The 25,315-nt window shown below is 40.7% G+C and overlaps 1 protein-coding gene across 1 annotated transcript in view; it reads left to right on the top strand.

The window, feature by feature from the left end:
* Window positions 1–25,315, top strand: part of cog5 (component of oligomeric golgi complex 5) — an 80,608-nt gene that overhangs the window by 53,675 nt on the left and 1,618 nt on the right. Inside the window, exons 9-21 of the mRNA XM_044185947.1 lie at window positions 429–541; window positions 664–741; window positions 3,622–3,703; window positions 9,554–9,758; window positions 12,801–12,962; window positions 15,581–15,680; window positions 15,987–16,097; window positions 16,512–16,574; window positions 19,343–19,446; window positions 20,747–20,984; window positions 21,118–21,194; window positions 22,482–22,608; window positions 22,900–22,979. Of these exons, the coding sequence (XP_044041882.1) occupies window positions 429–541; window positions 664–741; window positions 3,622–3,703; window positions 9,554–9,758; window positions 12,801–12,962; window positions 15,581–15,680; window positions 15,987–16,097; window positions 16,512–16,574; window positions 19,343–19,446; window positions 20,747–20,984; window positions 21,118–21,194; window positions 22,482–22,608; window positions 22,900–22,979 (1,540 nt within the window). The remainder of the gene's footprint in view (window positions 1–428; window positions 542–663; window positions 742–3,621; window positions 3,704–9,553; window positions 9,759–12,800; window positions 12,963–15,580; window positions 15,681–15,986; window positions 16,098–16,511; window positions 16,575–19,342; window positions 19,447–20,746; window positions 20,985–21,117; window positions 21,195–22,481; window positions 22,609–22,899; window positions 22,980–25,315) is intronic.

Here is a 25,315-nt window from a genome sequence, read left to right on the forward strand (position 1 = left end):
GGAATTACTGAGCCTCTGTTAAAAATAAAACTATATTTGTGTGGTGTTTTTAAAGATTTATGTCTTCAGTAGGAACCAATGGGCTCGGAGCTGGGAGCCACAGACAGAGTGGGGAAGTCAGAAAGTATTTGAGAGAAGGACTAACACATTGTTGGTTTGGGTCTCTTCATGGAATTTGATGACAATAAGAAAAATGTAGAATAGGCTTATCCTTTATAAAATGTGCAATTAGCAATTGAATAAATGTATCATGGTCTTCAGGCTATCTAAGATAAGCATGTCAGAAAAGCTCCTCTCATTGACTCCTGCATTTGTACGAACAATCATAAATGCTTTTCTGTATCAGCTGTTTGGTTGGGAAATCATGGGATAATGGCACTGGCAGGAATCATATCAAAAACAAAGGAACACATTGTTTCTCTCCCCAGGTGCACCAGGCAGAGCAGTGCTGCCTACACCAGGCAACACCGCAGCTTTCCGTGCTGCTCTGTGGACCAACCTGGAGAAATTGATGGACCAGATATGTGCTGCGTGCAGACAGGTACGCCTGAAGCCACTAGACTGAACAGCCACAGTGTTGAATAACACATTAAAAACAAAAGTTGAGGCAGTCAGCAGGACTGATGAATTAATATGAAGTTTTCTTTGCTGCATATTTTCCAGGTGCAACATCTGCAGAAGGTCCTGATGAAGAAGAGAGACCCTGTCACTCATGTGTGCTTCATTGATGAGATCAACAAGGTGGGCAGCACCACTGCTCTGGTTTTGGTATAATAGTAATAATTATAGCTGCAATCAGGACAACAGTGACAAGGCTCCAGTCGGCCATTAAAAAAACAGATAATAAAAGTTTTAGTATGAATGAATTTTCATTTTTCTCACAATCAATATAAAACATCCACACACATTCATGCACGCTTGTGTCCTCCAACTCTGTGTGTAAATTACCAAAAAACAGTTGACAGTCGAAGGCTGCACTATAGGTTTTATATTAAACCATGATTGCATTTACAAGGTGGCAAATGTTTTAGTTTTAGGTTTTTAATGAAATAAAAAAACATGGATACATAGAAATATAGATCAAGAAAAGGTTGATTTCACATTTTAGAGAGCACTTTTTTAGACATAGGAAGGCATTTTATAAACTCAAATTTTATTTAAAAAATGTTCAAGGCTTTGGGGAGTACTATTACATATGTGAAAAAGGCTGTATAAAGCTTTATGTGTGGCTAGAGGGAGCTGTGTTTCATTTCAATTTATTTATTTATATAGCGCCAATTCATAACAGAAGTTATCTCATTGCACTTTTCCTATAGAGAGAATTGCACAAGAAAAGGGTCACATCACATCCAGGGTGAACAGGAGGAATGATCACCGCAGCCAACAGTTCTCTCAGTGAACATATGGACATGGGAATATTGTATTAAGATAATCTTTAAAAAAAAAAGTGAACCTGGCCTTTTTAAAGGAAATGTAGAGCAATTTGTGGAAAAATGTGTACAAATTATGAAATTAGTTTTACAATTTTGTTAAATGTTATACTTATTTGTGAATGGAAAGGCAGTTCTATTGCTAAAAGCAAGCAAGAAGCAAAGGAAACACAAGGGCAAGAAAGAAACTGGCAAAAACAGCAGGCTACCAGCCCCGGTGCCTGGCCACTTAAATAGCAGAAGCAGTATCAATAGTAATCATGGCACTCATTAACACATCATCATGACCATCATCAGCATCTCACTCTCTTACCTCCACAGAAACCTAGATGTACAAATCAGAGCGGGAGACTGTTACTATGGAAACAAAGCTCTCACCAATTACCTAGAGATGGAGGTGTGAGTTGGAGACCTAATGACATGTCTAAATGCAAGGCTCCTTAGCTTAGCAGCTGCACTGTGACTCTTCACTGTCATGGACGAGAGTTCCACGTGTCCGTGACTGAACAGACACGTCGTTCTGCTGTCAGCAGTTACATCTTAGAGTAGCTACGTCAAAATAAATATAATTACAAAGGAGGAGAAGGAGACAAAGAGAAGCATTCAGATGCCTGAGATGTGGATTGTGACAAATGAGCTGTAAGTCATTATGGGGAAGATAATATTTTGTACAATATAATCGGTTGTGTAGTGGAGCGTATACACACAAACTTCAAATTCAGAAATGGCTGTTACACCCAACCCCAGGGCATTTTTATGCATAGTTATACAGGTTAGTATGCTCTCTTGCACTTTATATAAGTCCTGGGATCACTTGTTTTGTCCCGAGTCATAGTTTCTTCATGTGATAGCAATCAACTCACCACCCACCCATTCTACTGGGAGAGAAAAGCAAACTCTTCTGATTTGAAAGTCTGTGAAAGGGGAAGATCATTCATACTTTTATTTCCTCCAGGTTTGATTATTGTAACTCCTCTCTTTCAGCTCTCGGCAGGAGAAATATCTCCTCCTGCTGCCAGGCTCCGAGAGATAAGACTGTTACTCCGATCCCTGCTGCCAGCCTCTGCTTCCCCGTCATTTTTACTATTGATTTTCAGATGTTAATGCTGGATTTTAGACCATAGTGTGATCAGGCTCCTGCCTACATCTGTGATTTGTTAAGTCCCTACAAGGAGAGGATGTGAGAGGAGAGGTCAGACTGCCAGGCAGCAGACCTGCAACATGCTTCTCTGATGGAGGATTAGAGGAGAATATACACACACACATGTCCAATCCCATTAGATAATTAAACACTTTCCTTAGTCAGGCTTTGTGTGTTGAACTGCTGAGTGTGTTCTACTACTAGACTGTGTTACTAGTTACACAGAACAGTTTTTCTCAGGCTTTGAGTTTGGTCTGTGTAATGTTCATGCAGAAGGTACATGGTGAAGGACGTCTGCACTGACTACCTCAGTGATAGCAGTATTGATACAGATATATGATAGATAATGGCCATTCTAATGCCTTTACTAAATATTGTGATTGCAGCTATTATTCAGGATTATTTGTCTCAATTTCAAATTATTATTTGATTGCACTTTTGCACATCAACACAAATTTCAGTTAGTACGCAAAAGAGCTGTTTTCTAGAGTGTTTACTCCAGCTGTTATTGTTCTATAATATTAAAATAATAAATAGTTATTGCTTTGTTGCTTTGGCGTGCAGCTACCACCCTGAGACCAAACTTCAGTTTGGGTCATAAAACCCCCACCAAAATGCTGTTTCTCTGCGGGTATCTCCATCTTAACTGCTAATTTCCTCAGTCATATCTCTGTAGTGCATTCAGTAGTTGAGATCGGTCTCAAGTCTATTGTCCGTCCCAGGTCTAAATGTAGAATATGCAAGTGCAGGATTATGAGGATTCTCAAGCAGTAGTAACAGTGTGTGTAGCCAACGGATGGGTAAATTGGAAGGTACAGGTACAAAAAGGATCAAGTTATTACATTTCCAAAATGTTCAAAAGTGTGAAAAAAGTGAAAGAAAAGTGAATGTTTGTTCACAGCACCATCATCAGTACAACTTACAGATAATCATTTTAGAAACTTAAATAGGCAAACAGCAATGGCTGATCAGGAAAAAGGTGGTAAGAGCTGTTTCGTCAACTCGACATCCGATAATGAGTGTGTTTCTTCTCTGTCTTCCCGATGACAGGATGGTCAGCCTGATATCCTCTACACCTTCTGGAATGATGTAACCAACACACTTAGTGAGGAGTTTCACAGAGCAACTGAAGGTAAGACTGGTCCTTTTCCTTCCCCTTAGTCTCCGCTATAACTACCAGTTTAAGAGGACGCCGACAGTTCAAATGTCAAAGCTGCGAATTCAAAGCAAAGATGAATTACTCAACGAGTGCAAATCTTTAAGGTTTCTCTCAGACCGACAGTAGATAGCTACTGCACCAGCAGCAGCACAAACAACTAGTGGGAGACTTCATTTAGGGAGCCATAATCTTCAGGCTGTAACAAGAGTTCAGGTAACAGCAGGGAATCAATGGGGCTGCGAGTAATAAACAGCCTGTTGTTCATGGAGCTATCAGAGCACTCAGCAGCCTCAGATTGAATCAGTGTCCTTGCTTTGTATTAAGTCACTGCCTGCAACTGCATCAGAACACCATGATCATTTGGGCGCCCCGGTAGCTCACCTGGTAGAGCACACACCCCATGTACAAGGCTGAGTCCTCACCCCCCCCCCCCACACACGCACACACACACACACACACACACGCACACACACACGCACATTTCCTGTGTCTCTTCAGCTGTTCCTATCAGACAGGGGCAAAAAGATAAAAATTGTGATGTAACTTGTTCCCCAAAACACTGAGGCCTTGAGTGCTAATGAAGGTAGACTACTTTCACAATGTTTGATCTGTTAGCAAACCCTTTTTCCACCTCCTGAGTCTGGCCGGGGAGAGCCTGCTTCAGGCCTGTCTGTAGACTCAGGGCTGTTCATGATGACGTCTTTACTGATAATAACTAATTGTCAGGCTCATGTACAATTCCATAGTTCAGTGTGATCATAAATCTACTGTGGCCTCAAAATGATGCATTTTTCACACAACATGCACAACATGAAGAACAGTTGCAGGAAGGCACTGAATAGCATTTGTTTAGCAAAGCATTAATCTCTTGTTTTGCAGCAGTGACCAGTGCCATAGCTTTGGCACACTTTGCTCCACTGGATGTTTGAGCGGTTGGGCAACTGGGATGTTTCTCTGACGTGTTCCAGGTCTTTTTGTGACTTTTCAGGCGGTTGTGCTAATTCGCAGTGTTGTTAGGTCATCATCATCTTTCAATCTGGTTCCACACAGCAAACCACTTTACCGTACAGCACAGCATGTTTTTGTCAGAACTTTATTTGTTCTTCCTCACCAACTCTGACATATTTTTTGTAGTTCCTAAAAAGCTCTGTCTTTCACCGCATTTTACTCCGCTGTCTGTCACACACATTCGATTTATTTACATCAATGTCCTGCTCCTCTTCCTGTGCACGGTTTGCCACGTGAAGTAACACACACTTTAGGAGTGTTTAGCAATTTAGCAGTGGATCTCCCTGCTAATGCAAACATGACAGAATTGTTGTCACATAAAATTGAGATTGCATAGAGGCTTTTTTAGATTAATCATGCAGCTCTAGTTTATAATGTGAATTTAAGAGAGAGAGTAAAAGCCATATTTAAGTGCATACAAAAATGGGCAAAATATCACAGAATTTGGCTGCTGAGGTAGAGGCTGCTTGAAGATGTGGTACTTGTGATTTTGGAACTTTTGCAGAGATGTGTATGGCATTGAGCCCTTCAGTTGTCTCAAATGTGCATCTGAAGAAACAAATATGCTTCACTTTTATGCGATACAGCTTACTACAACAGCCAAGTAACTGCTTGCATTTCATTGACGCTTTACACATGTAACTGTATGTAAAACATTCAGGGTTAAAATAGGACTGCACACACTGTTCCCTGCTACTATTTGAGATGCAGACATTATTTGAATACCTGTTGTATGAGAATTTACAATATGTGGGATTTTAATGAGAAATAATCCATATGTACTAATCTTCACTGACCCCCTGTGATACTGGCATGGATCCTCAGTTGAGAACCACTAATCTGGTCTCATTAAAAAGAATAGACTTTTAAATACATACAGGAAACATAAAAAATAAAATCTAATGAGAACAATAACTAAAAAAAAACAAAAACATTTTGCCAATGTTTCTATGAATTACTGAAGTTCTGGAGCTATCTAACCAAGTCTGATTAACATTATCTAAAATAGATGAAATGGGAGAGTATTTATATGTCTAAGGCTGCCTGTGTGAATCTGATGTTAGCTTATAGCTCTTGTACTTGAGGGATACAACACCTCTAATAACATGCAGTGCCCAAAATTGTTGAGACATATTGGTGATTTTGCATCCACGAATTCCAACAACTTTTTCTTTTCTGCTATTACTAAAGTCTAACATGAAAACAAACGTAGAGTGTGTGCATCCCAAAGTTAAGTCAGTAATTGCAGCACATAGGCATCAATAAGAGAAATTGATCATTTTGAAGCAAAGTGCTTCTTAGTAAATGAACAATTTGGAACTGGTTCTAATAGGAGCTGATTGTTGTTTCACCTCTCTAATCATATCTCTCTTGTTCCTCCATCTTACAGAGTCTCTCTACAGTCAATTGTGAAATAAAGCAACAAATGAAAAGCCATTCCCCCCCTTCAAAAAACAAAAAAAATGAACAGAATAAATGAACAGTGTGTGTATGAGTGAATCTTTTTAAGAGTAGGACTCACAAAAAAAGATTTAATTATGCTAACAATAACATCTCTCTCGTTCTCTCTCACACACACACACACTCTCTCACAGATCATATGGAGGCGTTTCAGCAGAGAGTTGTCTGATTACAGGGAATAACAAAGTGAGAACAGGAGAGGCGGATTTGGCTGCTTGCTAACATACTTGCCTTCAAACTCACACTTTACTGAAAAACCTGCAGTTTCTGTCATGCTGTGTGTTTGTGTGTGTGTGTGTGTGTGTATGCAAGCTGTGTGGTGAAGATATTCTGGAACAAAAGTAAATAAGGAATGGTGAGGTGCTCTGTTAATATGCAAGTAATATAGAGGCATGTTTTTTATAAGCCTTTATACTACTGATCGTCCTCAGTTTCCTTCAGTTGCCTTCTTGTTCTCCCTCTTTTCGATTCTTTCATTCTTTGTCATGGTTGATTAAATGAACGTATCTGCTAACAAGTGTTGTGTGTGTATCACAGCCTGATATATCTTCTTCCTCTGAGCCATAGAGCTCCATTGTCCAGAAACTATTAAAACCCATCAGTGAGCCACACTGTTACACTGGGTGACATGTTCCTTCATCACCATGAACACACACACTGTAGTTTATTCTGACTCAGTCCCACACACACCGTCCTGCTGCCCCAAACACTCACTACAGCACCACATGTGGATTAATCTGCCGCTGATGATGCACTGTTGTCTCCAGTAGGAACCAATTCAATTTTATTTATTTAGCGCCAATTCATAATGAGATGAGGAGCGGACCCTGACTCAAGTGACATCACTTGAGGATATTTGTCAAACATTTATCACACACCTCCCTCTGGAGACACTAAAGGCTTTTTATAACTTTTTTTATAACTTTTTTCACACACGTAGTAGTACTCCCCAACACCTGGAATCAGACTTTGATGTGTAAAATCGGTGGAGTTCCCCTTTAAAAGAGACTAACATAGTGTTGGTTTTGGTCTTATCATGGGATTGGTTGACTGCAAGAAAAATACAGAATAGTCTCTGTGCTTTTTAAAGGGGCAATATATAAGATTTGGCCAGAATTTTATTTTAAAACATTCAAAAAATTAACTAACCTTCTCAACAGAATGTGAAGAAGTAACATTTCTGACGTTATGTCAATCACATCAATGCATTGTGTTGCAGAGAAATCTGCTGAAATTAGCATGCTAACCTGCTAGTCCCTGGCTCGTTCCGGCCCGTCCTGTGTTGTAATACCACTTGTGCCACGAAGGGCGATATTCCAATAGTATAGCGCAGGTAGTTTCAGCTGGGAGATATGTGCCAGCGACAAGTTTGCTATGTTACACAAGCTCTTTTAGTCTAATAAATCAACAAAATAAACTCACAAAATGTCAAAGGAAATACAGTGGTGTGCAAAAGTGTTTGCCCCCTATAAGTTGTCCCTTAACATAAACATAAACAACCATGGATCAGAAGTCAAATATGATGTCAAATATACTGAACCACAAAACAATTCACCAAAGTCTCCTGTTTAATAAGGTATGTGGCAAATCTGCAAAACCAGGTAAAAGTAGTCAGTAGTTTATAGAAAATATACTCATTTCTGTTTAATCTCACTGTTTAAATTATTCAACGTGATGACTGAAAACATTTCCATATTTATCACATTCTTCAACTAAATATAGTTTCTATGCAGCTATTAATAAAACTATTAAAACTCAGCTTTAATATACTGACAGAGGATATGTCCACAGGATATTATCATTTAAGAGTAAAGGGTCGGTAGTAACAACAGTACACATCTATTACAGGAGATATTATGCTCCCAGGTGAACATCTAGTTGGCCAGTTCCAGATGTGTTCTAATCTGGACCTGTTAATCTCAAACTAGAAAGTACTTTTCACTTGTGTGGATTAGTGTACTGGGGTTGTTTCATTGTTGAACTCCAGCCTGCTAGTTCTAGAACTGTATTTGTAAAAATATGCAATGACTATCTTGCATCAGTTATAGCACAAAAGAAGATCCTATACAGGTAAGAAGTTGCACCTGTAACTAAGTTGGAGAGGTCCTTCAGTGTTTCACATAAGCTGCCACTGTAAACTGTGGGCCTGTCTTTACGTCAGAATAGCTGAACTGTAAGTTGAGCATCATCTTCACAAGTCTAGAGAACGGAGCGTGGCGTCCATGTGGCTGTGGAGAAGGGAGACCACATGGACGCCACGCTCCGTTCTCTAGACTTGTGAAGATGATGCTCAACTTACACTGGCACCAAACGCACACTGCTCAATACATCAGGCTTATGTGGTCATTCAGTTTTCACCGTGTGGATACCTTTCCTGTTAAAGCAAGACACAAAAGATGCCAATATGTATCATACACATACCAGCTTGTCAGACCAGGTGTATGGAGGTTTGCTTCAGTGCCGGACCATCATGTGTATAGACTTACATATTTAATACCCAAAACCTGAAATGGGCACATTTCCTTTGAGTAAATGAGTGTGTGTGTGTGTATGACACAGTTCTCACATTTAACTCCATGATTACCATGATTACCATGATTAATCAAACCCTCAATAAAAAGCATTCCTTAATAGTGTTTTGTGAATTGACTGAAAAGTAAGTCTTTCTTATTGCATGAGTGCAGGCCTCAGAATTGATCGGTCTACCTGCGATGAGCTGATCCTCCTCAAAGTTTTCACTGCAGAGTGAAGTGAGAGGAGGAAGAGCCAGAGGGAGTCCACTTCTTTCTCCTCATGTTCAACACCCACTGATTCAGCCTGGTTTCCTCACCTAAAGAAAATTTAACTGCACACAAAAAACATTTCAACCAACAAAGCACCACCCACACCCAGGTGAACTGCAATGAAAATAGGCATTATGACAAATATTTCTAGCATGACTTGTGTTCATATCAAAGCCTTGGGATTTTCTGTTATGGTAGCTAGTTATTACTTCAGTTTATGTTTTGCTGAGAAATGTACAGTATTTATTAAGTCTAAACTTCATCAGCACACATAAACAAATGTGACTGGAATGGAAAATACCTTTCCAGCATGTTACATCAATGCTGCATATTAAAACAGGAAACATCAACAAGCTCATTAACTAATATCTAAGTTACTATCTGTCTCCCAGACAGATTGCCATTTTAATAAAGAGGCCAAAAACCGTTCATACTGGTGAGGCTTTATCCTTCATTAGAAAATGTCAACAGGCTATATAATAAGCTTTAGTCACAAATGAACTATTCACTCTCCTCGGAATTATGAAATGTGTTTTCTCACTGCCTCTGCTTGTGTCTTTTCTCTCGCTAGCCTCGTCCTTCTTGAAGCAGGCGTTTGAAGGAGAGTATCCTAAGCTGTTGCGACTGTACAACGAGCTGTGGCGCCGCCTGCAGCAGTACAGCGCCAGCCTGCAGGGGGCGCTAACAAGCAGCGGAGGGATGGACGCTTCTCTGGACATCACTGCCACAGAGACAGACAGTCAGGACCTCTTCACACACGGAAAACAGGACTACAAGTAAGCAGACACAAAGACAGCAACACAATCAGAGACACTTCAGGGTGTGATCACACCTACTGGTGTGAGCCAGGGTGGAAAGATTGGAGCATGTTTGTTTTGTTTGTTTAGATTAACTTTAGTTAGTTGAGTTACAAGTGAACAAGCACTTCTAAACTTGTAAAGGCTTGCTCAACTCACAAGCAGAGATTTGGTCACCTGCGATCCTGCTGGGTTGGAGATTTTTGCAGCCTGGAATCGAAACGCATCCCCGTGTGAGACCCTGTAACTTACGGCATCATATTTTATAGATGTGAAAGTTACCACTCTGTGACACTACACCTGTCAGTGATGACGCAAAATGATGATGAAGTGACCAAAATCTCATTTGACGGGTTACTATTGATTATATGTTATTTAGGAAGTAGTCAATGAGTGAGTGTTTTTGAACACAGCCTGGGGAAAAAAGGAATTTAGATTTTTGGTTGGTTGGAAATAGCATTAAGCCGCAGTTTTATAGTTTCCATAATTTGCTCACACCTTGCATAATTTCCTGTGAGTTGAAATGGTACGCTGTATTAATTGTAACTGACTGCCAGTATAGTGCACTATGTAGATCAGGCCTTAGCATGTTCCTCTTAGTTTTAGTGTTTACATGGTTAGGACACACTCACAAAAAAAATCGAAAATAACTCAAAGCTTTTAGACATAAAATACAACATGTACAGATGTAATAATATAAGTTATTACATTGCTATTGTTAAAGGAGTCTTATCATTATCTGTCAACGTTATTGCATCAACCATTAAAAATATGTTGCACCCCTTATAAAGAGGTAATTGCTAGTTATATTTAACAATGTGGCAGAATTATAACAGTAAAAGGTTTCATAACATTTCATTGTAATTTGAGGGACATTTTGTTACACTGTAACAAGTTACTACATAATGAGCTTCTACAGGGCAGCAAAATGTATACATTCACACCCAAGAGCTTTCCTTCCTACTGGGTGACTCTGTTAGAGAGAGACCAACAACCTGGAGATTAGGATGCACCCGTCCAATACACTTGAGCTTATTAAACAGATCGGGTATCTGCCAGACAAGACCGATCTACATTAAATCCTGCTTGTTAGTCTTAGTGTCGTAATGTACGAGTCAGAACCCACAAATGCAGAACGCAAGGAGTGAGGATATAAGTCAGTATGTATTCACACAGATGTTAGTGCAAGAATATAGTCTTTTCTCGAGGGGGGAATCAGAGCTGTCCACTACAGCTCTTGGGAAAGCAGTGAACTCAGTCCTGGCCGGACTGCACGGAACCAAGAACGGAGGGTGGCGATGTGTAGGCCGGCAACGGCTCCGAGTGGCACGGGGTTTTCACAGGTGGAGCTGGGAGACCGCTGGTTATCCAGTAGAGCTGGGAATCAGCTGGTTAGCTGTGATCACCGGCGAGAGGCATGTCTGCGGCAGAAGCAAACCAGAGTTTACAAAAACACAAGATTACTAGACAGAGCTACAACGGTGCTTAGCTGTGTGGAGCGCGGGGCCGTTACGTATGCTCGTACAGGTTTACGGAGACTATCTGGCACTGGGGATGAGGAGGAGCCCGGTCTTTATGCTGTGGAGACTGATGATGATTCATGGCAGGTGTGCCGGTGATCGGCAGCAGGTGAAAGCCCGGGGAGCCGGAGCGCGCGCACACACACACACACACACACACACACACACACACACACACACACAGACATACATACACTACAGACAAACGGAGGACACACACAGGTAGAGGGAAAACTGCACAGAATACTGCAGGGATCACCCAGCATGGGGACTAACCATGACACTTAGTCATTATAAAATAGTTACTAATTGATAAAGCTTCTAAAACAATATAATAGCATTTGCACAAGCCTAAACAGAATGTTGGCATATGAACATCTCCACTTACTGTTAAGTCATTAAGAAGGGATGTGTAGTTACAGCCTTGTGTTACGTTACACAAAGAACAATCAGTCCAGAAAAACTTGGATCTGATTAGTACTCAGTGACCCTATTCAGTGTAGGTATTGGAATTGGTATCAGGAGAGAACACACAGGGATCTGTGTATCTGCAGTAGCAGAGGCAGTATATGAAAAGAAGTTAGTGAAATGAAGGCATGCAGGAGTACAGAGGGAGGAGAGGCTGAGGAACAAAGAAATGATGTAACAGGTGGATGGAGAGGGAGTGAAGACATGACAGAAACAGAGTCCTTTCTTGTATGAGCACTAATGACAGGAGCATGTGCACAGATGCTTGTGAGCACACACATATGTTAGATAACAGGCAAGTTTCCTGTACACACCAGTCAGTCAGGCTGCTGGCTAAAAGCGATAAACACAGCTGAAGGAAAAACCACACTCGCATGGAAAAAAGTTTAGCTGCAGCATGTCAGAAACACATTTCAGCCTCATCGAGCCCTGATGAAAGAGAATCTGCAGTGTTTACAGCTTTAAAAGATTCCTTTAGTTTTGTTAAGCCATGATACTTGGACTGTTTTTGAACATTTTCCCCTTCTTGTCATCTATCACAATAACATACAGTCATGACACAATGATGGTGAATACAGTGCGCGTGCACACACACCCCCCTTTAGTAGCATGTCTGCACTGAATAGTAATAGGATGATACACAGTGACATTTTGCTTCCATTTACGTCTGCAGCTTAAGTGCTCCATTAATAAATGTCAGCACAGATATTTTAGCCAATTAGAGGATATTATATGTCAATATGAGACAGGAAGTAGATTGTGGGTATCATAATACCTTGATAGATTTGAAATGTTGAGTTTTTAAAGGCTACCTTACATTATAGTGATGATAGTTTCTGATCTTATTTCCTGTTGTGGCTAAGAGAAAGGAACAGTGAATGTCCGTAACACCCATGTTACCAATAATGGTGTCGCAAACATTTCTTGTCTATAAATGTCTTCTGAACACATCACTCGTGTATGTACATTCTGCATCTTTTTTGATTTGGTGTCTATCTTTTGTGTGTGTGTGTGTGTGTGTGTGTGCGCGCAGCCCAGAGAAGGCCCTGAAAGACTCTCTGCAGCCGTACGAGGCGGCCTACCTCTCCAAGTCCCTCTCTCGCTTGTTTGATCCCATCAACCTCGTGTTCCCTATGGGTGGCCGTAACCCGCCCTCCAACGACGAGCTGGACAGCATCATCAAGACCATCAGCAGGCAAGTTCATGCCAGTTTGGCTGCCTTACAGAGAAGATCCACTGGAAGTGACTAAATCATTCAATGCTGCCTCTGCCGCCACTTGTCGCTTGAGAGTGTCAACATGTTTGAAGGCTATTGATTTATTCTACAAGACATTTCAGTCACTCAAGCGTTTAGAAAATATTATTGATTCATTCAAAGATAGAATGTTGAAAAACTCACAGGGTGATAGGCATGCATCTTAGCGACTTTTAAGATGGAAAAAACCAATGTCAGGCAGCCATAAAGTAACACAAAATATGATTTATTCTGACAGAGAGAGGTGTCTTCCATTAAAGTCAATACAAACCATAAAATCCTAGATGGTTTCTTCCTCACTCCCTGACTGAAGAGCTGACCAGTAGCAGTGTGCTTCGTGCTGCCACTGGTGGCTGGAAGATGTATGAATTACACTACTGTTTTAATAACGAGCATTATTACATATACGGTAGCTTCCGGAGGTTGTTATCCAGGGCCTGGATATGTAGTACGACAGTTCTGGATCAGCGACAGTGAACAAGCAGCCCACAACGTTTTCCAACAATTTGGGTGATGAAGCTACAGAGAATTATCAGCTGAATCTGCAGCTCCCCTCGTCTTTACGGAGCTTTATAGTGACTTTCAGCTCGTTGTTTATCTGTCCGGCCACGACTTTACTGTTCCGGTTCCCTCTCAGCGCTCTCATAGCGCCATTTTCAGACAAACAGCTGTAAAAAGCCGCTGAACACGAGCTGCTCAGCAGCCAACAGCACAATCAGACACGGTCAGAGAGCAGCTGGTGAACATAGTGGAGCATGTAGCTGCTAAAGAGCCAGATATTTCCCTCAGGAGCTGCTGGAGACCAAACTCAGGGCTGACAGAGTGAATACTGGACTTATGGATGTGTAAATAAGTAGCTGTTTGCTAACAAGTTCAACATATCAACTTAAAAGGTGATGATATGTCAGTGTTGTTTCCGCTGCCCCAAAGTGGCCAAAACAATTAATTGTTGCAGGTTTAAGTTCTCAGTATGCTTTAAAAAGCATCCGACCACGTCTAAACGTTCAGCTGTTTCTAGCTGTTTCAGAATGGCCACGCTATAAGGCGAGGCAAACATCCTGCGCTCATACGGAGGGACGAGATGTGATGAATCAGATAAATGGGGATAACAGCGTACGCTTTCGGAAAGTCTCTCCTGGAAAGCGTGATATTTGCACTTGGTTGTACACACAAAACGTGACAGTAGTTGTGTGAAGAATTAAAAAAGAGCTTGGGAGAGAAGTTCAAACCCTGCCCACTTTCATACTTTCACACACACTATACAGCTCTGGCCAATTGTAAAGTCGGTGAGATTGTCAGGTTGACAGTTTTGGAAAGTTACGAAATCTGCTAGACGCAGCCCCCGCCTCCTCGGAAAGGGGGCACGCCGACAAGCACTTAGTCTGAAGCATTCTGAAGCTTACATTTGCAAAAACAAAAACTTTCAAACCCTTCCTAGGTTCACTTTTTATCACTGTCCTATTACATGCCTGCTATAACACTGTCAAACATCTCATCCAGTGGCTATTCAGTCTGATGCTCTGTGGTTCACGTTTTTTTAGAATCTTTTAGGAACGTTGTAAGACCTGTAGAAGTGAATCCTTATTTAATCAAGCTATTGAGTTCCAGTGTGTGAAGCTAATTGGTGTGAGTGAAGAGGACGCAGAGGACAGGGTTAGATGGAGGCACATGATTCGCTGTGGCGACCCCTGAAAGGGAACAGCCGAAAGGAAAAGAAGAAAGAAGATTGAGTTCCAGTGTATGATTCAAAATGACAACTATTCTTTTCATTTAAAATGATCAAACAGGTGTTGTCTGGCTGTTAGATTTTTTAGTAGTTATGTACAATAGTATCTCTAATAAGATAGGAGTCTTCATGGTTTTGCTGGCTTAGGGCCAATTTAGAGAGCCTGCAATAAACACTTGTGTAATGTCATTGCTTATACACAGTACGTATGAACAAATGACAGATGCTGAATTGCTGCTAGTGCTTTTGTTTCTCCTCACTGATACAATGTTACATTCTCAGTTAAAATGTCAACCATGGCTGACTTTAACAAACTGGGTCTTACATTTAAATAGAAGCACTTTCAAACACTCACTAGCAAATGTCAAACCCAGATACTGGCATAGTGACACCAAAAACAATATGGTAGAAAGACACTTCATTCTATTCATAAACATAGTTTCCCAGGAAAATGCAGTATCAGCATGTAATTCTAAAATATGAACCGTTCTGCATTAACGGTAAAATAAGCCTTTCATGTGTGAGCATTTTCAATAAATTGACAGATATTGCTGTCAAGACCATTTTATAAAACATTTATTAATTTATACACTACATTGTCAGTCTCTCCCTAACCCGCAGATACACACATATTTGGTACTCATATTTAAAAAAACATATGAGCTAAATCATTTCTGATAAAAATTAAAAAAACCATTATGCACCCAAGCTACAGTTTAACTACAAACATACTGTATAGCTTTCATTTGATAATTAGCCAGGTTACATTATTTAAAGGGAATGGAAAATCTGTCTAATTGATTTAGTCGTTTATGTGTTTGTTTGTTTGCAGTGAGCTGAATGTAGCATCAGTAGATCCAAACCTTTCTCTGGCTGTGGCCAAGAATGCTGCCAAGACCGTCCAGCTCTTCTGTGTCAAGTCTGAACAGCTGGTGTGTACAGCATCGTGTGTGCATGTTGGTGCGATTCTAAAATTCTGAATTAAAAGGCTTTCTGTTTCATCTCTGTATTTTCTTAACCTACCATGTGTCCACAGCACAATGAAATAGTTAAAAATGTTTAAAATGAGGATGATGAACAGTATAACAAAAAACAACAAAAAGTGATTGCAATTGGTTGTTTGTACGTGTGTGTGTGTGTGTGTGTGTGTGTGTGTGTCCTGTCTATATACCATACAGTCTCTCTGTCTAGCTTTACGTTTCAGTCAGTCAGTCAATCACACCTCCCTCTGTCTCCAGTTGTGTACTCAGGGTGATGCCAGTCAGGTGATTGGTCCCTTAACAGAGGGCCAGAGGAGGAACGTTGCTGTGGTCAACTCCCTCCACCGTCTGCAGCAGGCCATCGCCAAGGTAGGAGGCTACATGAATACTGTCTGTCTGCCGCCCGTCAGAGCTATGGAGAAATGTACGGTGTGGTCATTTTTATCATACGGTCACTAAACCGGAGATATCGCCGTAATAACTTTAGATTTCTATAGTGGTCTAAATGTCAAGCATGCTGGATATAAAAATGTAACGTACATGCCTATGATAGTCTGGAACCTGGATCACAGCTAAATATACAAGATCCAAACCTAAGCTGCCTTCTCCAGCAAACACTACCATCTTTAAAAAATCCTTACATCTCTCCTACACACACACACAGTGTGTGTGTGTGTAGGAGCTGAGCCCCGGCCTCGGTCAAACACGGACAGGAGAGGACAGAGGCTAGCTAGGGTCTCACATTTCCCATAATGCAACTCAGTCTGTGTTTTGTATTTGCAGATTATTTCAGGCCTGGGGTCGTGTCCAGCAGCTGCTGCCGAGGCCCTCTCTTCTTCTTTGGAGGTATCCCAGCAAGCAGCTTTTTCATTTATATTTCCATTCAATGCTTCATTCATGTAACGCACCTCCTCTGATATGCAAACTTCTTAGGGATTTATTTTTTGTATATATCATGAATGCTACTTTGAAGCAAAGCTTCCTAAGCACATGTATATTATTAGAAACGTTCATCCACGTTCATCGGTGCTGATAGTCTTACCTGCTGCATCACAGCTGTAACATAATCACAGGAAACAACATCCTCTTGAGTATATTATTATAATGGAGTTTTTTGTCAATTCACAAAAGGCCTAAAGCTCACATCCTTTCATTATAACTGTGAATTACAAAACTAGGGCCTGCACAGTTGCTTCAGCTCTCACTGGAGCCTAATATTAAGTGTTTTTGTTTTTTTGTTTTTGATCTATTCCTCTCTGCATCAGTGCTACTTTAGGCACCTGATTTTCATTTAGTTTAAATCTTAGTCTTTTTTATAAAAATGTATGTTGATTTTAGTCACACTTTTGTCATTCGATTATTGTTAATTTAAGTCGAGTCATTTTTGTCAAAGTCTTAGTCATTTTTGTATTATATTGGGTATTTAGCTCTGGTTAATGCCTTTTATGTAGTACAATTACAGTCAAGTCACAGAGCTCGGCATCAGTTTTTCTGAAAAATGAAGTAACGCGGTTATCTTTGAAAAACCTAAAATGGTCATTTAACAACATGTGCAACTGTTCTGAAGGTATCTCCAGAATCCTCAAAGACCCTTCTAACCATCAGGATGGAAATGTGTCATCTGCTGCACGGCAAAAAAGATTTCTAGCCCCTTTCCAAAGTTGAGACTGTATTCCCTATCCAGGTAGCTGGATATGACATATCTCTTTGCTCGCTTTGTATCAGGAGAAAAATATACATTATTTTTATGAAAATATAAAACAATAGAAAATAGTATCAATATAGAAAACTATAATTGATGTTAACATTTTTAGTTATGGTTAATGTCGTACAAATTGAACATGGATATGTGTCCTTTCCAGCTGCAGGCTTTGAGGATGGCAGAAATACCTTTTGAACAATGAGTCTGTGTTTTTTCCAAAGATTACCAGGAAAACAGAAGGAAAAGACTCTGTGACTCAAATGCAATGCTAACAAAATGGGCTAATGTGAGGTTAGCAAAAAATGCACTGTTAACCTGTACCAGACTGTAATGCTTCTCACACACACACACACACACAGTGTCCATGTCACTCTGCTCTGCAGTTATACAACAGACTGACTCCATAAATCCAGTTGTCATTCTCAAACTCTGACAGTAAGTGACATATAGTCGCTCTCTTGACATCACCATGTGCTCTCCGCTGCAGAGCAGCGTCGCTCAGAAGCTGAATTCACTCACTCTTTCAGCAGCCTGCCTTTTTCTAAATGTCAGATTTCATAGTTTGATCCAGCTGTTTCGTGTTTAGTTTTCAGTAGGGTTGTAGATGAATTGAATCCATACATTTGAAACTTTGTTTCCTTCCAAGAACCACTAACATTAGCTAACATTACAGGCAGAGACGTAATGTTACTCACATGCAGGAAGCTGCTTATTATGCAACAGGTCAGCAGCCAAATCAACTTTTGATAAGGAGATAGTTTTGGGTGGTGGAGGATGTTTGACCATTAGGAGCATTAAGATATTAATTAGTTAATTTGTCCATCTTTCACATTATCATTTGGCTTTTATTCATTGGTGAAAATAAAAATACATTTAGTCATAGTTTTAGTTTTAAGAAGTAACTTTTTAGTTTTAGTCTCGCTTCCATCTGGGAAAGAGGTTTACAGAAAGTGTTTGTTTTAGTTTTCACTGACAACATGAACCCTGCTCTGCACTTTGACAAGTGTGCTGGTGTGCATGCATCTTTTAGACTCATGACACATTCAAGTTCCATGAAATGTTTTTGCTTTAGACTTATTTCTGCACCTTTCTACAGTACAGTCTCTTGAGAGACGTATTCATTAAGATGTCTGTAAAAGTAGAGTAGGGTCTGTTAATCATATTTATACTTATTCCAACTTATAACCGTGTACAAAGAAGATCTAAATCTAAATGTAGGGTGTTAAAGGAAAAAATATAGAATGCCCCTCTTTTCCGAAGGATGCTGTTGATGTGTTGGATTTCATATTTATCTTGATGTTTCTTTCTGCTTTTGCCCTTTCCATGGAGGCATGTGTTGTCCCCATGTGGGAGTATCAGTGTTGTCCAGCTCTCCTCTGATTGGTCCAATTTGAGAGTAGATTGACTGTCATCAGTGTTTGTGTCTTATTGCTTGCTTTGTGATGGTGAGTTGACAATGCCTGACAAAGATCTCTGTCAGATCAAAACGTTGCTCAATTCAATTAAAGTAGCTGGGAGCTATCAGTGCAGTGTGCAGATCTAGTGTCTGATGTTTAAATTCCTGAACACAGAAACAAACTCAAAGACCTCGTCTATTCTAGTGGATCACATATTACATTTCAGTTGGTGTTGGAGATTGAGCAGAGAAAAGACGCTGCTTCATAGTGCTCTTATCAACACACACACACACATCCACATATATGTATCTACTGTTCACATGACTACACACGTTGCTATGGCAACAGGGAGCCCCTAAGACACAGGTAATGAGCAGTAGTTGATGTGATTTGATCTTTGTGGACGCACAGTAGCTGCTGACAGGTTTGGATTTGGCGTTGGGTTTGCTCTTTGTGCATTCCTTCCAGAACGTTACATCAGATGACTCTGTTTGTTTCCCTCTTTTCTGATCCAGGGGGTGCAGGCCCTGATGAGCAGTGCAGTGCAGCCTCTCCTGCAGTCAGTGAGTGACTCCATAGAGGCCATCATCATCACGCTACACCAAGAAGACTTTTCAGGGTGAGCAACATTTAGCCCGTTTCCACTGCAAGACCTTTTCCAGGGACCCGGGAACCATTTCAGGAACTCAGGAATCTTACCTGTGTTTCGACTGGAGGACCCAGAGACGAACTTAGTTCCCCGGCTGTAGTTGCTGGCCCCAAAAAGTCCCTGCCCTGAGGTAGCACTTTGTGATGGCTCAGGAACTATGGGGTTGGAGCTTGCTGTGCTGAACAATGCTGACTGATCAATCACAAACCTCAGGCTGTTACAACTTGTGCACAGCTTCATTCGCACAGTAAACAGCCACTAGAATCAATCAAAGTAGGACAGGGGTCTGATTTGCGAAATCTTCGCAGTTCTTCCGAAGCGGTGGAAAAGCAAACAGGAATGCTTTTTTTGTTCTTAGATTTGTTCTTCTGTTTCCATAGTTCCTGGAACTGTCAAAAAAAGGGGGCTTTTCTCTGATAGCCCTTTTCACTATGACCTGACTGATACTGCTTTCTTTTCTTTTCTTTTTTTTACATGAACACATAACATAAACAACCAATCTTGATACAGATCCTTTAGATTTGTTTTATTTTGAATTGTGACCACGACATACTGAGCAGGACATTTTGCAGTTAGAAATCAACTTGTCAGAGCTCTCTGGTGGACAAACTATGTAATGGTGACATTGTTTCTAAATGACCTCAGACCTACATTGGCAATTCTGTACTGACATTTCTTGGTACCTAGCAGCTGACATTTACTCCGATATGGACATATCTGCAATAAGCTAATATAGGCCGTTATTATATCTAGCTCTGCTTTTCACACTCAAAACGACCGGCTGAACATACAGTAAGATCCTGTAGACTTCAAGCAAATCAAGCAGAGCCTCTGCAGGAATCAAGTTGTCTCAACACTTGATATCGTCTGTATAAATGCTCTCTCCTGCAACTCCATTTTCTTTGTTCTAAAGTTGTCTCATTTAATTTAATTTCTCTGTGATAATTAGTGTAGATTTTTGTTTTGCAATCTTGTTACTCACCATTAGTGAATGTCAGAGCCTCACTAAAACCTACTCCGTTATTAGAGTTTCAAGAGATTTTATTGTAGAAACAAAACAAATGCACTGATTCAGTTTGTGTGATTTAATATTGGAGGCTATAGTTTGTGTCTCTTTCAGTTTGAAGAACCAGGATGAGCTCAAGTCCACGTGTCACAGCCTACAGGTGTAGCGTGATGTAGTCAGCAGCCAGTAGCGTCTTTTGGGGGATAACATGGAGACACCACACGTTTCTTTGTGTTTTAATGTAATTTTGTGTGTGTGTTGCAGGCCTCTGTCCAGCCCCGATAAACCGGACGTCCCCTGCTCTCTCTACATGAAGGAGCTGCAGGGCTTCATCTCCAGAGTGATGGCTGACTACTTCAGACACTTCCAGTGTGTGGACTTCATCTACGAGAGCACAGAATCCATCGCTCAGCGGGCCATCGAGCTGTTCATCCGCCACGCCAGCTTGCTGCGCCCGCTGGGAGAGGGTGGCAAGATGAGGCTGGCTGCTGACTTTGCACAGGTGAGGGAGACTGTTCCCAGGCTGATTCTAGGCTGTCCCTCGTGTCCACAACGGTTGACGGATGATTCAACAATGTCAGGTCATTCACCAGACTGGAATGTATGTCTCTGTTTGTGTGTATTTGTGTGTATAGATGGAGTTGGCAGTGGCTCCTCTGTGCAGGAGAGTGTCTGACTTGGGGAAACCCTACAGAATGCTGCGCTCTTTCAGGTGTGTATGCTCATGTATCATGAAGATCAACACTCATCACAGTCACTTGTCCCCTTTGATTTTATTGTAAAGAGTTGGAGGAGTGGTTTTCATCAACATTTTTAGGAGAAACATCTTCTCTTCGACAGGAGCCGGTGGAGAAATTAAACCACATTCACATTAAAGCAGAAAAACAAGAGTTCCGTGCTGCGTGTGCTGGTTTGCTCAGTGCAAGGTTCCAGGGGCGGAGTGGGGGGGGACTAGCCTTCAGCCAGTCGGTCAGTGCAGCTTGGTGTCAAAGTTCAACAAATTAGCACAGGCGCCTGCAATGACGTGAACACAGCTTTACATAAAAACTCACTTTTCACTTACCTCTAGTGTTATAGCTGGACAAAAGTTTTGGTTTTATTTGAATGGTATTTATCCAGAGACAACTGAAAAATTACATTTGAAATACTCCCCAGTGATGTGTCTATCCACAAACAATGTCCCAGTCTCTATAATAATCCAAAAAAACCCACAGTCATGAGGACTGAGAAAGTAGTTCCTATGAAAGAGTGAGGTGTATGGATTATCCAGGGTAATATTGTTTCTGTTTTTCAAATGTCACTTTCCACATCCCAAATGAAAAACCATTCATCTCCATTGCATTGGGGTGGGTGAACTGAGATTGGTGTTTAAAATGCTAAACATTGCACCTTTAAAGGACCATACCTGTAGTTTTCCATTTTTTGGCCTGGTATCTACAAATCACATTTGCCTGTTGAGCAGCTCAAAAACACCTGATCAGTTTTCCTACTGTACCTTACAAACAGCCATTGGTTTCCATTCATTCCAGTACACTTTAAAAATCAACTCGAAACATGCTTCAGGCAGGTAATGTGTCACAAAACATCACGTCGGATGGTGAAGAAGTTGGCAGAAATCGTTGGTGTGTTCGAGGAAGCTCTTTCATCGGAGATGAATTTGGTACTTCTTTGCAGCTGCTGACTCTCAAACGTTTGAGTTTGCTAAAGGCAGCGTGGAGGAGAGGTTTGAAAATGATCCTTGCTTGCAGCTGAATTACTGTAGCACATAATGATAAGCTACATGTAATCAAAAAATATTTAAGTCATAAAGGTGACTAAATGGTGACTGTAATGAATTACTGAAACCAATGGCTAAACACTGATGTTGTGGAAAATCTAAATTCTACATGATTTGTAGTTAATGGAGTAAAGCATGTAAAGCCAGCATTTTCAGCCTGACTGTGTCCACTGTCCAGTGTAGTGTATGAATGTGGACACTATGCTGTGTGTTGTGTTCCAGGCCACTGCTGTTTCAGACCAGCGAGCTGATAGCCAGCAGTCCAGCTGTGGGTGACCTGATCCCCTACAGCACCCTGCTGCACTTCCTCCTCACCAGAGCCCCATCTGAGCTCAAGTCACCTCACCAGGCCTGTACACACACACACACACACACACACACACACACACACACACACACTGACCTTGTTGTGACATTCTCTTGTTAATGATACCTTACATACAGTATTCACTAAAGTAAGCATTTATGTCTGGGCAGAAACACACTAAAATACCATTTAATCCATCAGTATCTTTGATTTGAGGTTTCTAGGTGAATCAGGGGGCTACAAGAGAAAACGGTTAACTTTGCAGTGTGTATCATTATACTGTCAGGACCCCTCCCTTTCTGCCTGCAAACTAAAGAGCCATCTCCCCCACAGAGAGCAGAGTGGTCCATTGCCCGTTACTCCCAGTGGCTGGACGATCATCCCTCTGAGAGAGATAGGCTCACTCTCCTCAGGTAACACACACATCGAAGACTCTGCCTACCTGACCTGCATGTAGGAAATCCATATCACATAATCAGAGGCCATCCCGTCAATTCTTCAGGGGAATGAAACAGGACGAGAGGGCTTTCTTAACTTCTAAACAGGCATTCTTAACCAGCATACCATTACCTCAGAGAACAGTGAGGTGATGAACACGTGATCTTAACCGCGGTGAATGATCAGCCTCTAGCGGTGAGCGGCGTGTTGCCCTTCTACAGGCTGTCTCTCTCTTCTGTCTAATTTTTGCCAGTTGACTACAAATCGTTTTTCTAAGAATAGTTTTTAAATTGGTTTCCTTGCTTCCTCTGAACTATTAGTTGATTTTGTTTTTAGTCACAGTTGGGTTATTGCTGTGAGGTAACAGTCGAAAGTGCACGTGACCACACATGCTCCTTTCAAAACACACACCTGACAGCATTTCCCTGCAGTCATGGAAAGTGTACATTTGCTCACATACTGTACTTAAGTATATTTAATCTTCTCTTGTTTTATTCCTTTACTGCACAGGGAAATATTCTAGTTTTTAATCCATTCCCATTATTTAAATGGTAAATGGACTGTACTTGTATAGCGCCTTTCTAGTCTTCTGACCGCTAGAGTTCGGTCTAGAGCTGCTCTGTAGGAAAAGTGCCATGAGAGAACTTCTGTTATGATTTGGCGCTATATAAATAAAATTGAACTGACTTGAATTAACAGCTATAGTTATAAAACACTTTTCAGATGAAGATTTTACATGAAAAGAATATCCATTTATAAAACATTACCTCAACCAGCTACAACATTAAATTACATTAATTACTGTTGTTTTGAAAATGTAAGTACATTTTGCTGATAAGACTTGTGTATTTTTACTGAAGTAAAATAATGAAGGCAGGACTTTTACTTGTAATTAAGTATTTTTTCATTGAGATATTGCTAGTTGTACTCAAGTAAAAGATCTCTATACTTCTTTAACTATACTGTCTACCAGTAATACAAGGACAGCAGAGGTGGAGCGACTACTTTTACATAGTGCATAACATACTGAAGACAGTGGCTCTGATTATTAATTCCTCACATTAACTCATTATACAGTATTGTTCAAAATAATAGCAGTACAATGTGACTAACCAGAATAATCAAGGTTTTTAGTATATTTTTTATTGCTACGTGGCAAACAAGTTACCAGTAGGTTCAGTAGATTCTCAGAAAACAAACAAGACCCAGCATTCATGATATGCACGCTCTTAAGGCTGTGCAATTGGGGTATTAGTTGAAAGGGGTGTGTTCAAAAAAATAGCAGTGTCTACCTTTGACTGTACAAACTCAAAACTATTTTGTACAAAAAAATTTTTTCTGGGATTTAGCAATCCTGTGAATCACTAAACTAATATTTAGTTGTATGACCACAGTTTTTAAAACTGCTTGACATCTGTGTGGCATGGAGTCAACCAACTTGTGGCACCTCTCAGCTGTTATTCCACTCCATGATTCTTTAACAACATTCCACAATTCATTCACATTTCTTGGTTTTGCTTCAGAAACAGCATTTTTGATATCACCCCACAAGTTCTCAATTGGATTAAGGTCTGGAGATTGGGCTGGCCACTCCATAACATTAATTTTGTTGGTTTGGAACCAAGACTTTGCCCGTTTACTAGTGTGTTTTGGGTCATTGTCTTGTTGAAACAACCATTTCAAGGGCATGTCCTCTTCAGCATAGGGCAACATGACCTCTTCAAGTATTTTAACATATGCAAACTGATCCATGATCCCTGGTATGCGATAAATAGGCCCAACACCATAGTAGGAGAAACATGCCCATATCATGATGCTTGCACCTCCATGCTTCACTGTCTTCACTGTGTACTGTGGCTTGAATTCAGAGTTTGGGGGTCGTCTCACAAACTGCCTGTGGCCCTTGGACCCAAAAAGAACTATTTTGCTCTCATCAGTCCACAAAATGTTCCTCCATTTCTCTTTAGGCCAGTTGATGTGTTCTTTGGCAAATTGTAACCTCTTCTGCACATGCCTTTTTTTAACAGAGGGACTTTATGGGGATTCTTGAAAATAGATTAGCTTCACACAGACGTCTTCTAACTGTCACAGTACTTACAGGTAACTCCAGACTGTCTTTGATCATCCTGGAGGTGATCATTGGCTGAGCCTTTGCCATTCTGGTTATTCTTCTATCCATTTTGATGGTTGTCTTCCGTTTTCTTCCACGTCTCTCTGGTTTTGCTCTCCATTTTAAGGCATTGGAGATCATTTTAGCTGAACAGCCTATCATTTTTGCACCTCTTTATAGGTTTTCCCCTCTCCAATCAAC

The sequence above is a fragment of the Siniperca chuatsi genome, linkage group LG23 (assembly GCF_020085105.1).
Source record: "Siniperca chuatsi isolate FFG_IHB_CAS linkage group LG23, ASM2008510v1, whole genome shotgun sequence".
NCBI lineage: Eukaryota > Metazoa > Chordata > Actinopteri > Centrarchiformes > Sinipercidae > Siniperca > Siniperca chuatsi.